The 17,152-nt window shown below is 36.5% G+C and overlaps 1 protein-coding gene and 1 non-coding gene across 2 annotated transcripts in view; both read right to left on the bottom strand.

Moving 5' to 3' along the window:
* TANC2 (tetratricopeptide repeat, ankyrin repeat and coiled-coil containing 2) overlaps positions 1-17,152 on the bottom strand; it is a 340,845-nt gene that overhangs the window by 273,734 nt on the left and 49,959 nt on the right. The window contains 1 exon segment of the mRNA XM_049778821.1: positions 8,269-8,340. Within this exon segment, the coding sequence (XP_049634778.1) occupies positions 8,269-8,340 (72 nt within the window).
* LOC126031104 (small nucleolar RNA SNORA51) lies at positions 6,878-7,010 on the bottom strand. The gene has a single exon (XR_007503235.1). It is a non-coding gene; the product is annotated as a small nucleolar RNA SNORA51 (small nucleolar RNA).

The following is a 17,152-nucleotide window of genomic DNA, read 5'->3' as shown; positions in this document are numbered from 1 at the left end:
TCTAGTTTTAGGTATGGTGTTGAAACAATGTATACATAAAAAGTACAATTAACAGTATTGAAAATAACAGTACCCAATAAAAAAATAGTAAAAAAAAGAAAAAGAAAAAAAAGGTGTTCCTATTATCAATTAACTATGACGATGAAATTTGAGGAAACTTCAAATTAAGATTAGAGGGGCCAAAAAGATAGCACAGCGGTAGAGCATTTTTGCCTTGCATGTGGCTGACCCAGGAGTAACCCAGTTCAATTCCTGGTATCCATATGGACCCCCAGCCTGCCAGAGACAATTTCTGAGTACAGAGCCAGGAGTAACTCCGAGCACCGCTAAATATGGCCCAACAACCAATCAACCAATTAATCAATAAATAAAGTTAAAAATAACTTTAGGAATAGTATTCAGGATAACGGAAATGACAGGTTTTGTTAATGAATTCAGCTTTTGTTATTAATATTCAATCATGAAACAGAGATAGTATAGGGAATTAAGTCAATTCCTTTGTACATGGTTGACCACAGTTTGACCCACAGCACTATACTTGGTACACTGATATTCTCAAGAGTGATCCCTGAACATAGAGCCAAAAATAAATCCTGAGTACTATAGGGTACAGTGCTCAAACCTCCACCCTTCCATTCAACTATATTCAATTTGAATTTTTACATTGATAATATCTTGTAGGATAAGAATATAAATATTTCCCACATTTATATCTGATATTTAACATAAACTGACAGTAAATTTTTTTCTATTGTCTACTTTTTATTTTAGGATTTTTACATACATTAATTCATTTCAGTTACTGATTTTTATTTTCATTTTACCTCATTCTGTTTCTCCCTATTTCATTTACTGAGATACAACTGAAACAGAGCACTGTTTAAGATAAAATGCTGACTTAGTAAATTTCTATACTTTTTGGGGGGGCTACACCCAAAAATGCTAGGGGGTTATTCCAGACTCAGCACTCAGGAATTACTCCTGTGTGCTTGGGGGACCATATGAAATTCTGAGGATCAAACCCAGATTAGCGAAGCGCAAGGCAAGTATGCTACCTGCTGTACTATCACTTCAGGCCCCATATAATGCATTTTATTAATATTTATTTTAAATTTAAGGAAGATTAGGGATATAGATGCATGGGCTAAATACTGACTGGAAATCCCTCTATAAAAGTCCAAATTGAGGGGAAAGGAAGGACTGTGCTAAAAGAAACATGAAATGAACAGCCAATAAACACAAGATGATATGAGAGCGGAAATGAGAAAACTACAAGCAAAAATTAAATAATTTGGTAGGTAAAATGAAAAATTCACTAAAGGGGCTGGAGAAATAGCACAGCAGCGTTTGCCTTGCAAGCAGCCAACCCAGGACCTAAGGTGGTTGGTTCGAATCCCGGTGTCCCATATGGTCCCCCGTGTCTGCCAGGAGCTATTTCTGAGCAGATAGCCAGGAGTAACCCCTGAGCACCGTCGGGTGTGGCCCAAAAACCAAAAACCAAAAAAAAAAAAAAAAAAAAAAGAAAAAGAAAAATTCACTGAAAGCCCTTAGTATTAAAGTAAAGGTAGCTGAGGATAAAATCAGTGAGCTCTAAGATGAGATGCAGAAAACCTCCAGACCAAAGCATAAGATGGAAAACTCAAAATAAATGAACAGCTGACAAGAGAACTCTGGAATGAATTCAAGAGGAACAATGCAAAACTCAACAGCATCCCAGAGGACCAGAAAGTAAATTCCAAAAGAAGACACAACAGTCAAAGAAATCATCACTGAAGAGTTTCCAATATTGAAGGGTGCATGACCTTTCAAAATTGTGAAGGATACCAGCTTAAGAGACCCCACTAAAAAGACTCTGAAACACATCCTAATTAGAACAGTGAAAGCGCAATATATAGAATACTGATAGTAGCAAGATCATCAAAGAAAATGACATACAAAAGAGCATCCTTGAGATTTATAGCAGGTTTATCAAACAACACTATGCTAGCCCAAGACAGTAAGATAATCATCAATAAGATGTAAGTAAGATAAAAAAAAAACCTTAATAAAAGTAAGATTAAAAAAAAACCTTAATGAAATGAACACCTCACTAAGAATACTTACTTTACACAGCCAGTCTTTCAGATTTGAAGGAATGATACCCAACTTGACTGGTAAACAGTGTCTGAGCAAATTCTTAGAATAGAAACCAAACTTTACAAGAATTGAATGGGCTATAGTAAGACAGTACAAATCCCAAAGACAAGCCAAACTTCTAAGGGAAGGTGGCACAAAACTATTTTAATTATCTCACTCAATTCCAATGTTCTAAATGCATCAATTAAGAGACACAGAGTGGCATAATGATTAGAAAATTAAATCCACCTTATGCTTCCTATAAGAAAAACATTTGAACAGGAAAGGCAAACACAGCTTCAAAGTCAATGAGGAAAACCTATTTCAAGCCACAACCCACACAACATTGACTTCAGGCTTAAAAAAATTAAGAAACAGGTTCATTTCTTAACAATCAACGGATATGCACATCAGGAAGAACTCACACTCCTATTCACATATGAACTATTTGAGGACCAACAGAATACTTAAAACAACTGCTAAAAGTCTTGAAGGAAAGAATTGATAACAATAATAATTGGAGATTTCAGCACTACTCTGTCACTGCTCTAAAGATTACATAAAAAAATTCATCAAGGAAATAATACTTGCTTTGAAAAAGAAATGGAAGGTAAGTGTTTAGTGTACACACACATACACACACAGCTTTTCATCCTTCCCAAAATGAATAAACATTCATCTCTAATGAATGCATATTTATATGCAACATCGTCTAAGATAGGTCACATGCTGGGCAGTAACACATGCTTCCATAAAGTCAATAGGATAAAAACTGTATTAACTCTCTTCTCAGACTCTGATGCACTGAAAATAGAAGTTGATCACATACAAAAAAGGGATAAACTCAAAACACCTAGAAATTAAGTAGCTCACTTTTAAACAGCCATTGGACCAGAGAAAATCACAAAGGATATCAAAAGATATCTAAACAAATGAGAATGAGGAAACAAGAATGAGGAAACCAGAACTAGTGCGGCACAGCAGAAGCAAGAGGAAAGTTCACTGCTATGCAAGCATTCATCAACAAGGAAGGAAGGGCTCACTCACATAAATAACCTGACTGCACAGCTTAAGAAAGTGGGAAATGACTAACAGAAAGAGCCCAAAACAGGCAGGGGAAGGGAATTAAATTTAGAGCAGAAATTAATGAAGTGGCGTCTAAAAGCAATCCAAAAATTAATGAAACCAAGAGCTGGTCTCTGAAAAAAAAAATCTGAACAAGATCTATAAACTACTAGCAAGATTCACACACACACAAAAAAAGAGGAAACCCTAATTAACCAAATTAGAAATGAAAGTGGGAAGTTAACAACAGGTACCACAGAAATTCAAAGGATCACCAAGAATTGCTTTAGAAAATCTTTAAGCCACAAAAAGAGAACCTAGGAAAAAACGGATAAATTCTTGGACTGTTATGATTTCCCAAGGCTGAATCAAGAAGGTACAGAATACTTGAATAGGCCTATCACTAAGGAGAAAATTGAAATGGTAATCAAAATTCTCCTAAAAAACAAAAACCCAGGGTAAATGGATTCACTACTGATTTCATTCAACCCTTTAAAAAAAGAGCTAGTGCCAATGCCTTTTAGGCTCAAATTTCAGGAAACTGAATAAGTAAAAAAAAAACCCCAAGAGTTTTCAAGCATTACCCTCAAATAAAAAGTAGACAGAGACACATTAAAAAAGGAGAATCTGGGCCAGAGCAGTAGCACAGCAGTAGGGCATTTGCCTTGCAAGTGACTGATTTTGATCCCCAGCAACCTATACATATCACAGCCTGCCAGGAGTGATTTCTGAGCACATAGACAGGAGTAATCCCTGAGTGCCATGGGGTGTGACCCAAAAACAAACAAAAAAATTATAAGTTAATGTCTCAATGAACAAAGATGCAAAGATCCTCAACAAAATACTAGCAAACTGTCAACTTTACTGATCCAAAAAGTCATATACCATGCCTAAGTGGGATTCATCCAGGGATGTGAAGATAATTCAACATGCACATATGTACATCAATCAACGTAATATACCACGCTAATACAATTTAAAAAAATCATCTGGGGCCAGAGAGATAGCATGGAGGTAAGGCGTTTAATTACTCTGGACCAAGACTATGTAATGAAAGGACACAACTTCCTGACATACTTATAATACACACATTATTTAAGTATAATTAAATACTGTGACAAATAATTTTTTCCAAATCAAGCTGCATATATTATTCCTTTTCATTCTACAACAATGTTATTAAAATAGTACTTTAACCTACCATATTTTCCGGCGTATAAGATGACTTTTAAAATAAAAAAAAGTCAACCAAAAGTCAGGGGTCGTCTTATACACCGAGTATATCCCAGAAAACGTTTCGATATGCCCCAAAATCATCTGGATATTGCCACAAAACTAATTTTCCAATTCGATCCTGCACCAATCACTGCAAGGCTGCTTGGACCACCTCTCTAACTCAGACAATCCAAGCAGGCTTTTGATGCATGCAAATTAGACAATGTTCTGGACCTGAATCTATACTGTAAAAAGCCTGCTCAGATTGGCCAGAGAGGAAGTCTATTACAGTATAACCTATGAACCTTTGCTTGCTGTGATTGGCTCACTGTGGTACATACAGTTGCAGCACAGGAACATTCTGTCTTATACAGCGAATATAGGCCTAAACCTATGTTTTAACTGTAAAATAAGGGGGTCATCTTATATGCCTGGTCATCTTATACACTGGAAAATACGGTAAGATTATAGAAATGAAAAGGACAGGGAAGGAAAAAAATCAATGAGGAAGTAAGAAGAGGAGGACAAAAGGTAACAAGATAAGAGTTAGGGTCTCAGATACTTTGATAGTGTAGAGGTCTGGTTTGCAATAACACTGTATGAATGAAACCCAAACTACCAAAACTAAAAATGTGCTGTTGGAGCTGGAGTATAGTACAGTAGGGAGGGTGCTTGTCTTGCATGTGGCTGACCCAGGTTCGATCTCCGGCATCCCAGAGGGCCCCCTGAGTTTGACTGAAGTAATTCCTGAGTGCAGAGCCATTAGTACTAGCACCACTGGGTATGGCCCAAAAAGCAAAATAAAAGTGCCTGTTAGGGCAAAAGAGAGTACAACAGATAGGGCACTTGCTTTTTACAAGTCACCGGTTTTAATCCCTGGCACTACTCAATATGATCCCCCATACCACCTCTAGGATTGATCGCTGAGTACAAAGCCAGGAGTAAAGTCCTAAGCTGGGAGTGTCCCCTAAAACAAAACAAATTATAAAAAAAATATATATAGGATGCTAGTCACACAACTTTTAGTTTGAAAGCTGTCACTCTAAAAAAAAAAAAGTTGGGGGCTGGAGAGATAGTACTGAAGGTAACGGTGCTTGCCTTGTACACAGCAAACCGAGATTCATTTCCCAGCATCTCATATGGTCCCCTGAGCACCACCAGAGTGAGTCCTGAATGCAGAGCTAGGAGTAACACATAATTCTTAAGCACCACTGGGTGTGGCCCAAAAACCAAAAAAAAAAAAAAAAAAATCTCAAGATTTACACAAAAATAAAAAAAATTATTTTTTGGTTTTTTGGGCCACACCCATTTGATGTTCAGGGGTTACTCCTGGCTAAGCGCTCAGAAATCACCCCTGGCTTGGGGGGCCATATGGGACGCCGGGGGATAGAACCACGGTCCTTCGTTGGCTAGCGCCTGCAAGGCAGACACCTTACCTCTAGCGACACCTCACCAGCCCCTACAAAAATAAATTTTAAGTAGAAAAAGAAATATAAAGACAATCCTAAATGGCAACTGCAAACAAAACCGTATTTCCTAAGAGAATAAAATAACAAGTGTTATGTTTTTGTTTCATCTATCTATCTATCTATCTATCTATCTATCTATCTATCTATTTTTTTGTTTTGTTTTGTTTCTTTTGGGTCACACCCGGCAGTGCTCAGGGCTCTATGCTTAGAAATGCTCCTGGCAGACTCGGGGAACCATATGGGATGCCAGTATTCGAACCACTGTCCTTCTGCATGAAAGGCAAACACCTTACCTCCATGCTATCTCTCCGGCCCTCACCTACATATTCTTAAGTTTGTGTGATAATAATCAAACAAGTATTACAGTTTAAAATCTACTTTTGGCTGAGAGAAATTATCAGGCCTCGCAAAAAACCAACCTCAGCTCAATTCGCAGGATCATATGGTCCCCACAGCCAGGGATGGCCCTTTAAGTTCCCTTCTAACCTTATGCCCCAGCATCACAAGCATGGTTTGGGTAATCCCCCATATTGGGCCAGCTGGTAGAAAATTGTTAGTGCAGTTGTACGAGTTGGCTGAGAATCCCTCAGCACTACTTAATCTTCTGATTAAAATATTTATCTTTTGGTTACATTTCAAAAGTGATATCTAGACATAATAATATTCCAAATTTACCTAAGTCCTTACAATCATTTTTCAAAATGAGATCATTTCTCACCTTTACATCTAGAATTAATGGTAGAATAGAGAAGTTTTAGACTGAAAGATTTAAAATCATAAATGAAGAAACTGGCATATTACTGAGATACAGAGTAAAAACCAATCCTCAGGTTAAGTACTGAAAAAAGAACAGCTGATAATTGTTTTAATTTTTTATTTATAATTGCTTTAATATGTTTCAGAACTGATACTTGTAAAATGGTTTAGAAAGATTATGGAAACCATCACCCTGAACCAATTTTTTTTAACTAAATTTTTTTAAGTAAATCTTAACGATTTACTTTATTCTTTTTTTTTGTCCCCCCATTCACAATACAGACCAGGCAAAGGGCCTGATTTGAGGTGTATATGGGGAGCATTTACTGTACCTCCTCTTTCTATACAGTCAGTGTAAAGAACACAGCCTGTGGTAAACATTGGGAAGCCTTATCTTTTCTTTTTTTTATTTTTTATTTTTAATTATGAGAACAAAGAATCAAAGACAAAGGACTAATTGTTTTAATTTTTTTAAATTTATTTAAAGAAAATGCATTACATAGTCGACATAACTGATAATAAATAATACATTTGTTTCAGGAAGACCAAAAGCAACATGATTTTAAAAATTAGAAAATTGAAAGAAAAACTAAAGAGATGGAAGAGAAAGGAAAGAATATTTTTGAAAATTATCGAATCACAATGAATTCATTAAAGCACCAGCAAAAAGTTTAGTAAGCTCTTCTTTTGTTTTTAAGAAGGATGAGTTAAAAAATAATACAGTAATAATGGTGTGAGCATGGTAATTGTTGTTTGCATAGGCCCAGCAAAATATGGGGAAAATGAAAAAAAAAGAAAAAAAAAAGCCTTGGCTTAAATACAAGGAGACCTTATAAGACTGACTCTGGGTTCCAGGCATACTAGGTTGTCCAACCCGAGTCATTCTCTGTGGTTCTGGTAAAAATTTTTTCCACATTAGCTGTTGTTGGTGTCAGGTTTCTGTAGTTAAAGATTCTGGTGTCTGTGCATTTCCTTCATTGAAGTCAAGATGATGTGGAGCGTCCTCTAGTTTCACCTCACCATTAGATGCAGAGCTTTCTGCCCTGCAAGCTGGTTGTCGCTGTTGCTGAGTAATCTGAGTGTTAAGGGAACACTCCTTGGAGTAAGTCAATGCCACGGTAGCGATAGGGTCTTCCCTGGTAGAGGTTTGCTTCCTAGTGATTGATTTGTAGACAATTGTTGTTTCCGTAGATGGTCAATGATTCAGGGGTGTATGGGCAAATGTCCATTCTTCTGAGGCCTGAGCCAAGTCATTATGACAGTGTTCAGGGTATAAGGCCTAACTGCATTACAAAATTTGTGTTCTTATCTCTATTAGATAAGAATTTGTTTGCATATGTAATATCTTACCATTTTAATGCACCTATGCAAAAAAGGAACAATGCCACAAGTTATTATTGTTGCGTCTGGGGGCCGAGAGAACAAATTCAACAATCCCCTTAACTTGGTTCTAACATGAATTCTAAAGCAAAAACTCTTCTACCAGAATACCTTATTGAACAGATCACAAAGGAAAAAAAAAACAGTGGGCACAATTGTCACTGTATAAGAGGATATTCAATAAGAGTTATAGCAGTTCAGGGAATACATCTAAGATATTCAAAGGAGAATTTTTAAAATTTAAATAGCAAATTTAATGAAAATTTACCTTGCCCAGAGCGGCTTTGGCGAGAGTCTACACTTGACTGTCTTCGATCTGATGGCTCTTCGCTCCCTCCATCTGCATTAAATTAGAAGAGAAGTAAATAATAACAAATTTAATCTATTCTCTGATAACACATGTATCTTAAAGATATCATATCTATCATTTGTTTATATGCCTCACTAACTTTTCAACTACTTATCGTGAATCATTAAAATAGGAGGACTTTTCCTTTATAAAGCAAAGATTCTTTTATTTTCTGTGGGAAAGTGTTACACATTCCGCTCAAAGTACAAAGAAAATGTGGGTATTTTTTCTCTTCCACAATATACATACATTCTACTTTGCATATAAGGAAGAAATGTTGTCAACTCAATAATTCATATATATATACATGCAAATATGTACATAAGATATTTACATCAATAATTCCTTATAAATTTGCTCAGGACTCTTAAAGTAGCCTACATCTTGGCAATCAGTTCTAAATATAGTAACAACATATAAATAATTTGGCAGAAAGTATTTCTGAAGTTCAATGTGACCACAACAATTTAACAAAACTTTCTAGATGAACTAGAAATTTAACTAAAGGCATAAAATAACTTACTATTCAAAAATAATAAAAATGAATGGGAGTCTTTTTTTTTTACTTTGTCCCAAAGTTCAAATATTTTCAAAAACTGAATCGAGGGCCAGAGAGTATAGCTAGTGAAGCCTACCTTGCACATAGTACCAAATATGGTCCCCTAAACACTATCAGGTGTGATCCCTAAATACAGAGTCTGAAATAAGCCCTATACATAGCCAGGTATGGCCTCCAAAACAAGACTAAATACAAATCAGTTAAATATTATTTTAGATCTTGTATATTGTATTCATATAAAAATATACTATATACATACACATGTTGACAAAATAAGTTTAATTCAAACACAGATGTAATACACCTTCCTTTGAAGTAGAAAAAAAAAACTAAAGTAAAAATCTACATGTATATTTTTATCTCTGGATGACTGCTCTACTTCAAAACTTAAACTTTTTTGTTTGCAAATTCTTACTAATTTTACTTCAAATTCCAAGTAAGCAGTTGATTTGTTTTGATATTGCTAGGGGGCCACATCCAGTGGTGCTCAGAGCTTACTCTGGATATGCTCTGGGATCATTCCTGAGAGGCTCAGGGGACCATATAGTATGCATGGGATTGAATTCAGGTTGATTGCCTACAAGACAAACTCCCTACCCACTGTTAGTTAGGGCTCCCAAATGAGCAGCTGTCTGAGCAATATGAATTCTCTTACAAGTCATAGCATTTCAACGGGGCAAATTCACTCTACTTTTAATGTTTTTTTTTAATCCCTCAGAAATCTTCCCACCTTTCTTAAGAATAAGCAATCAAGATACACAAGAATCTTAAAGTACTCTCCTATCTCCAACAAGTATTAAAAAAAAAGGAAGAAAAGCAGATAATGACTGACTTATCTGTCAGATATTTTATATATGAAAGAATATTGGAACTTTGGTAGTATCCCAGTAATAAGGTTAACATAATACCCCTATATATATCAACACATAAGTTTTCATAAGCCAGTATTACCTCAATAAAAAAATTTTAAGGTGAAATTTATTTTAATCCAAGTCTATTTTATGGGGAGGACGGGGAGGTTTTCGGTGTTCCAGAGTTACTCTGGATTTGCGCTCAGAAATCACTCCTGGCAGACTTAAGGGGCCATATGGGACTCCAGGGATCAAACCTGGGCCAGTTCCAGGTTGGTTGCATGCAAGGCAAACACCCTACCAATATGCTATGGCTCTGGTCCGTTTTACTTTTAATATATCTCTCTAATTCAAACTTCTCAAATTTTCATTAGTAAATATTTGTTTAGTTAATTACTGTTCCCATTTTATTTTCATAAAAATTATGTCAAAGATCAACATTAAAGCAACACTTCCTTCAAAAATAAACAAAGCTATGAAAAGCTAGTCTTACAATTTGATCTTCCTAATTGCTTCCTATATAGAATCCAAAGATTTATTTTCTAAACAAACGAATGTTTGAGGGATCCAGGGACAATTCAATGGCTAAAAGTACCTATATACATACAAGCATGAGGCTGAGTTTACTCCCCTCGCACAAGTGGCTAGGTCTCGAAGAACCTCCCCATATCCTCTGTCACAAAGAGAGTGTGCTGTATATCTGGCACACAACATGTATATATGTAAGCACTGCCACCAGAAATGTGACTAGCACTATGAACACAACTAAATGAGTTAACAAGAAGAAAGGGAAAAAAAGGGAGAAAGGAAGGAAAGAAGGAAGGAAACATGCAATCACAGTAACTGAAGTGTGCAACCATGGAGAGCACCATGGCTAAGTGTGCAAGCACCACAACTGAGAGTATGTGACATGCTCGGTCATCACAACAATAGCAACCAATGGAAGGGAAGGGGGGAAATCAGAGATAAATGAACCCCCCCCCCAAAAAAAACCAATATTTTTCTTTTTAGCAACAAAAAAAGATTACTGAGAGCCACTCTGACATGGGAGGGGATGGGAAAAGGAAAGTAGAAAGGGAAGAGGAAGGAAAAAAGCCATTATTATCTGGTATTAGTATTATCATAATTTTAGGATTATTCTACCAATTCTTTTTTTTTTTTTTTTTTGGGCCACACCCGTTTGACGCTCAGGGGTTACTCCTGGCTATGCGCTCAGAAATCGCTCCTGGCTTGGGGGGACCATATGGGATGCCGGGGGATCAAACCGCTGTCCATCCTATGCTAGCGCTTGCAAGGCAGACACCTTACCTCTAGCGCCACCTTCCCGGCCCCTATTCTACCAATTCTTCAACAGATCATCCCTTATTAGGTTTTTCAACTCCTTACAGATGGATACTAATATTTAAGAAAATTCTACATATTAGACATAATATATAGGACATAAGGGGGCCAGAGCAATAATACAGCAGGTAGGGCACTTGCATACAGCTGACCTGGGTTCAAGGGTCCTTAGTATTATATGTGGTTCCCTGAGACATACCAGAAGTGATCCTTGAGCACAGAGCCAGGAATAAGCCCTGAACAATAGTAGGTATGGCCACCAAAACAAAGAAAAAAATATACTTATATATATTATATGTATTACATATTATATTTTATATTATATTATAATATATGATATATGTTATACTTATGTAATTTATATATTATATTTATGTATAATTATATTATATAATGATATATTATATATACTTATATATAATTATAATCATATGTAATATATTTATATATATTAAAACACATTTCCCTAGAATATGCTACATTTAACGAAGATAGTTCTTGAAACGGAGGTATACTAGAATAGAGACTGCATTGGTGGTTTTCAACACTAGCTGAATGCATATATGAGGTTCTGTTCTAATAAAACTTTATGAAGGCTGGAGAAAGAACACACAGTAAGGCTCTAACTAGCCTCGCATTCTACCATAGCAGTTGCATCTGCCAGGTGTCACTCTGGAGTACAGACCTAGAAACAGTACATGCAGATATGGCCCCCTCAACACCTCAACTACTATCACCTCCACCACTACCCACCCATACACACATACCACACACACACACACACATTTGGTAATGAGGGTCAGAGAAATAGTCCAATGGCTCACTTGCCTCACACACTGTGACCTAGGTTTGATCCCCAGTAACATAATATGATTCACTGAACCTCCAGGAACAATTCCTAAGTGCAGTCGAGAATAAATCCTGAGTGTGGCTCAAAGCCAAAGTAAACAAAAGCAAAACAAAATTTATGGACTCTAAAACTTAAATCTTCTATAAATATTCACATTTAATAAAATAGACCTTCTAAATTTTGACATTATTTGTGTGCCACATCTAAACAGACAATGGGAGTGAGTAATTATTTTCCAATCCCCAATCTATAGCAGAAAGATCAGACAGAAGGTTAATAAAAATCTCACTGAAAAGCAATGCCATAAATTTAGGCAAGGGCAGTTAAGGTGAATGGAGATTCCCCAAGTAAACTCTAATGTACTCTAGGGTCACTGGAAATTTAATGACAGCAGCGACTGAAGGATTTTTTTTTTTTTTGCTCTGTAACAGTGATCTTTTGAGAAAAAAATCTAAGTATTCCCTGAAATCACCTTGAAGAAACAAATATTCATTGCTTAATTAGAGCCTCATAATATCTCAACCTTCCCTTTGACCAAGAAATGCATTTGGAAATTAAATAAAAGCGAAATGCATGTGAAAATAAGTTTGTCCCTTAACTAAAGCTTTATGGTTCTTAAAGGGATTAAAGCTGCTATCTTAAAACTTCATTAGCCCCATATATGATGGGGCAGAAATAGAAATGTAAATAAGGACAACTTAGTCTTGACACTCTATAAAAATACATTTTAAAAGTCATAATATGTAAATTATAGATTAATGTTACCCCACATTTTCATGAAAAATCCGTATGTATATCATTGTTGCAGCTTGATTTTGATACATCTTGATTTTTGATAAAGCTTAAGGCCAAAATTTGGGATTTCCATATTAAAATACATTTATAAAAATTTCTGTAGCCCCAATTCCCTAGGATGATATCTCTTTGATATTCTAACAGAATCTGGAATTGGAGTGCCCTTGATCTGCTATTCATTTCATGGGTGTAAAATATCCATGTGGTCTCCATCAGGAGTGACACCTGAGTGCAGAGCCAGGACTAATTCCTGAATATTGCCAGGGAGAAGGGAGAAGGAAAGGAAGGAAATGGAGAAGATGGAGGGAAGGGAAGAAGGAACGGAAAAGGGGTTGAAACAGGGAAAGAATAGGAGGATGGAAGGGAAAGGGAAAAAGGGGGAAAGTAAAGGAAAACTTCATTTTGTTAAGTTATTAAGAACTTTCACTTTTCAAAGTAAGGAATTTCAAAGCGGTGCTTGAGGCTATTCCCTACCAACTCTGTGCTCAACTAGTCATTCCCAGCAGAAGTGAAGGAAGAGACATGAGGAGTTCAGGATCAAACCAGTTTGGTCATGCAAGGCAAGTGACTTGATTGATCCCTGTACTATTTCTCCAGCTCAGTAAGATATTTTTTAAAATTTAAATTTATCCCATTGGGGCTGGAGAGGTGGCGCTAAGGTAAGGTGTCTGCCTTGCAAGTGCTAGCCAAGGAAGGACCGCGGTTCGATCCCCCGGCATCCCATATGGTCCCCCCAAGCCAGGGGCAATTTCTGAGCACTTAGCCAGGAGTTACCCCTGAGCACCAAATGGGTGTGGCCCAAAAAAACAAACAAAAAAAATTTATCCCATTTTTTAATGTCCTTGTATTGCAGCTAAGCCTTAATTAGAATGATAACCATATTCTTTTCTTGGTACTAAGTATAAGTAAATTCTAGTCCACTGGAAAAAATCCTAGAAACATTAATTATCAATGGTTATCCATAATATCCATACTTGTGATCTTAAAATGCTATTTTCCGTTAAAAGAAACCAGACCTTCTGAAAGAATGAAAATAGAAAGAAAATTACTAGAATGTGGAAAAAAATTGATAGATCTCATAGCAATAAAACTATCAATATCAATCTATATAACCAGAAGCACATTAAAAGAGATCTACGAGTCTGGGAGTAGGGGAAGAGACAGTACAGTGGGTGGAGCACTTAACTTGTACATGACTGACCTGGGTTCAATCCCTTCAATCCCTGTAAGGAGTGAGCCCTGCATATAGAGCCAGGAGTAAGTTTTGAACACTGCTGGGTGTTCATCTCCCAAAAGGGAAAAGAAAAGACTCAGTGAAAAAGCTTTCAATGGTCAAAAGATCATAATAATTTTTTAAGCAGTATCACACTAATCTGTCCCTTTATTGCTTTCTTTCTTTTGTTTGGGGGGGGCATTTTTGTGTCATACCTGGCTAAGTTCAGTGCTCTGGGGACCATATGGGACACCATGGATCAAGCCTGGGTAGGCCACAGTGCATAGCAAGCACCCTACCCACTTTACTATTTCTCCAGTCCCTGTACGTCATTTTTGAAATGATAGGGACCCTGTTCTGGACAACAGGGAAAATAAAATAATGTATCCTATATAAACTGTACTACTAGTCTAAGAGTATACACATGAGATCCTATAAAAGTATTCCAGATTAAAAAAAAGGAAATAAAACACATCTTTGACAACTTGCAATGAATCAACAACTTTATAAGCATGAGTATCCATAGCTATTAACAACAAATAGAAGTGAAAACCAGACAAAGCCTGCCTGCTGATGACAGGAAAACAAGTACAGTTAGTCCAAAGCAACCAAACCTGAGAGGACAAACCTATACTATTACCTTTCAAGAAAAGCAACAGGGGCTGGAGAGAAAGCATGGAGGTAAGGCGTTTGCCTTTCATGCAGAAGGTCATCGGTTCGAATCCCGACATCCCATATGGTCCCCCGTGCCTGCCAGGAGCAATTTCTGAGCATGGTGCCAGAAGTAACCCCTGAGCACTGCCGGGTGTGACCCAAAAACCACCAAAAAAAAAAAAAAAAAAAAAAAAGCAACGGGCAGAAGAAAGTGTTGAATTTTCCCCGAAATCAACAAAATTCAAGACTTTAGGAGATTCAACAGGTCAAACAACACAGTTCTTTGAATGGTAATGAGAGATTTACTAAGTCCTAAATCACTGTAGAACAGACTCATTTATCAGAGTAAAAACTATGCTCTAGATTTATGGTATTTTTAATCAGCATAAAGATGTATAAATATAATTCAAGTTGGACCAGGGAGATAATACAGGGGGTTAAGGTATTTGCACTGCTTGTCCTAACCTTTAGTTCAAACCTCTATACCACATAGTTCTCAGAGCATTGTCTAGTATGGCCCAAAAACCCATTAAAAATTGACTTTAAAAAACATAATTCTAGTTAATTTTCCTTCTAGTATCCTCATTTAACACTTTGAAGTCCACTCCAATAAAGTCATATTCAAAAATGCCTTAAATTTTAATAACTTTGATTTTCTACATGGATAAAGCTAACATCACATTCTCTATTTTTTAACAGCACAAGTCCTTGGAGACTAAGCCCTAAACATTGCTAGTGTGGCCCAAAATATAAACAAAATAAAAACAAACATATCACTGGATATATAAACATATAGCAGGTAGGGCACTTGCATTGTATGCAGCCACTGGGTTGATGATCAGAATCATATATGGTCCCCAGAGCCCTGCCTAAAGTACCGTATTTTCCAGAGTCCGGGCATATAAGAGGACCCCCTAATTTTACAGTTAAAACATAGGTTTAGGCCTATATTTGCTGTACAAGACAGAATGTTCCTGTGCTGCAACTGTATGTACCACAGTGAGCCAATCACAACAGCAAAGGTTCAAAGGTTATACTGTAATAGACTTCCTCTCTGGCCAACCTGAGCAGGCTTGTTACAGTGTAGATTCGGGTCCAGAACATTGTCTAATTTGCATGCATCAATAGCCTGCTTGGATTGGCTGAGTTAGAGAGGTGGTCTGAGCAGCCTGGCAGTGATTGGTGCAGGATCAAGTTGGAAAATTCGTTTTGTGACGATATTCAGACAATTTTCGTTTAGCGGCATATTGAAATGTTTTTCGGGATATACTCGGTGTATAAGATGACTCCCGATTTTCGGTTGACTTTTTTTGTTTGTTTCAAAAGTCGTCTTATACGCCAGAAAATACGGTAGTTCCTGATTGCAGAGCCAGGAGTAAGCCCTGAGCACAGCCAGGTGTGACTCGACACCCACCTCAAAGACAAAACTGTTTCAAAAGTCGTCTTATATGCTGGAAAATATGGTAGTTCCTGATTGCAGAGCCAGGAGTAAGCCCTGAGCACAGCCAAACACCTGCCCCCAAAGATAAAACAAACCCAAAGAACTATGTCCCTGAAGTATTTGAAAATAGTATTTGAAAATATAAATAAAACAGACATTACCCTTCACTCAGACATTACCTACCCTTCACTAGCTCTTTCTAAACAAGAGAAATTAAACAAAGCTTCAAATGGTATTAAATTTTCACAATCTACAAAATGTCAGGATATCAATCAACCCTCCCACAGGAAGCAACTTTGCAGAGTATCAATAAAACAACCCACAGGAAACTCTCCAGGCAAAAAATGTTTTAAAACAAGTCGGCGAGTCACTAACAAGTCAAAAGGTATTTTGGCACAATCATGATCTTAAATGTTTAAATTGCCTAAATATGAAAAGTTTAAGACTGAAACCGTATCACATTTTACCCTTAATCCTAAGAAAAGGTTATCAGGTAAAAGTAAACATTAAAATTTTGTGCGCTTTTGTTTTAAATAACAAACTACACCTTCAACAGTGTTGAAACTTTTCCAACATTTTTCGTTTTTTAAGTGTTTGTTAACCAATGAATACATTATTTGAACAGGACAAAATACAATATTTACACAGGCCCAAGAGAGTAAAGCAGGTAGGCGCTTGCCTTGTGCATAGATGACCAGACTTCAAATCTTGCCAGGAGAGATCCCTATGCAAAGAGCAAGGAGTAAACCCGCAGGATGTGCCAAAAAAAAAAAAAAAAAAAACAAAGAAAAAAGAAAAGAAAAACAGTCAAGACTACACTGATACACAGTATTTTAAATATTTGTTTTAGTCAACACAATTTCTTAAGTAGAAATAAGACCTTCCACACAGAACTAATATCTACATTTAAGAACCAAACAAAAGACCTTCAGTCAGATAAGTCACTTATATAAAACATGTTACCTCACCCCAAATGGTATAATGATAGAACAGGGTTGTTCTGCCAGTCAGAATTTACTCATCAAACACATTAAATATGTACTAAAATACTCTAGAAAATGTATAGACAAAAACTACTAATATAATTGGTATAAAGGGA

Source organism: Suncus etruscus, chromosome 1 (genome assembly GCF_024139225.1).
Source record: "Suncus etruscus isolate mSunEtr1 chromosome 1, mSunEtr1.pri.cur, whole genome shotgun sequence".
In the NCBI taxonomy this organism is placed as follows: domain Eukaryota; kingdom Metazoa; phylum Chordata; class Mammalia; order Eulipotyphla; family Soricidae; genus Suncus; species Suncus etruscus.
Note: the sequence above shows the minus strand (reverse complement) of the source record. Positions and strands in the feature narration are given on the sequence as shown.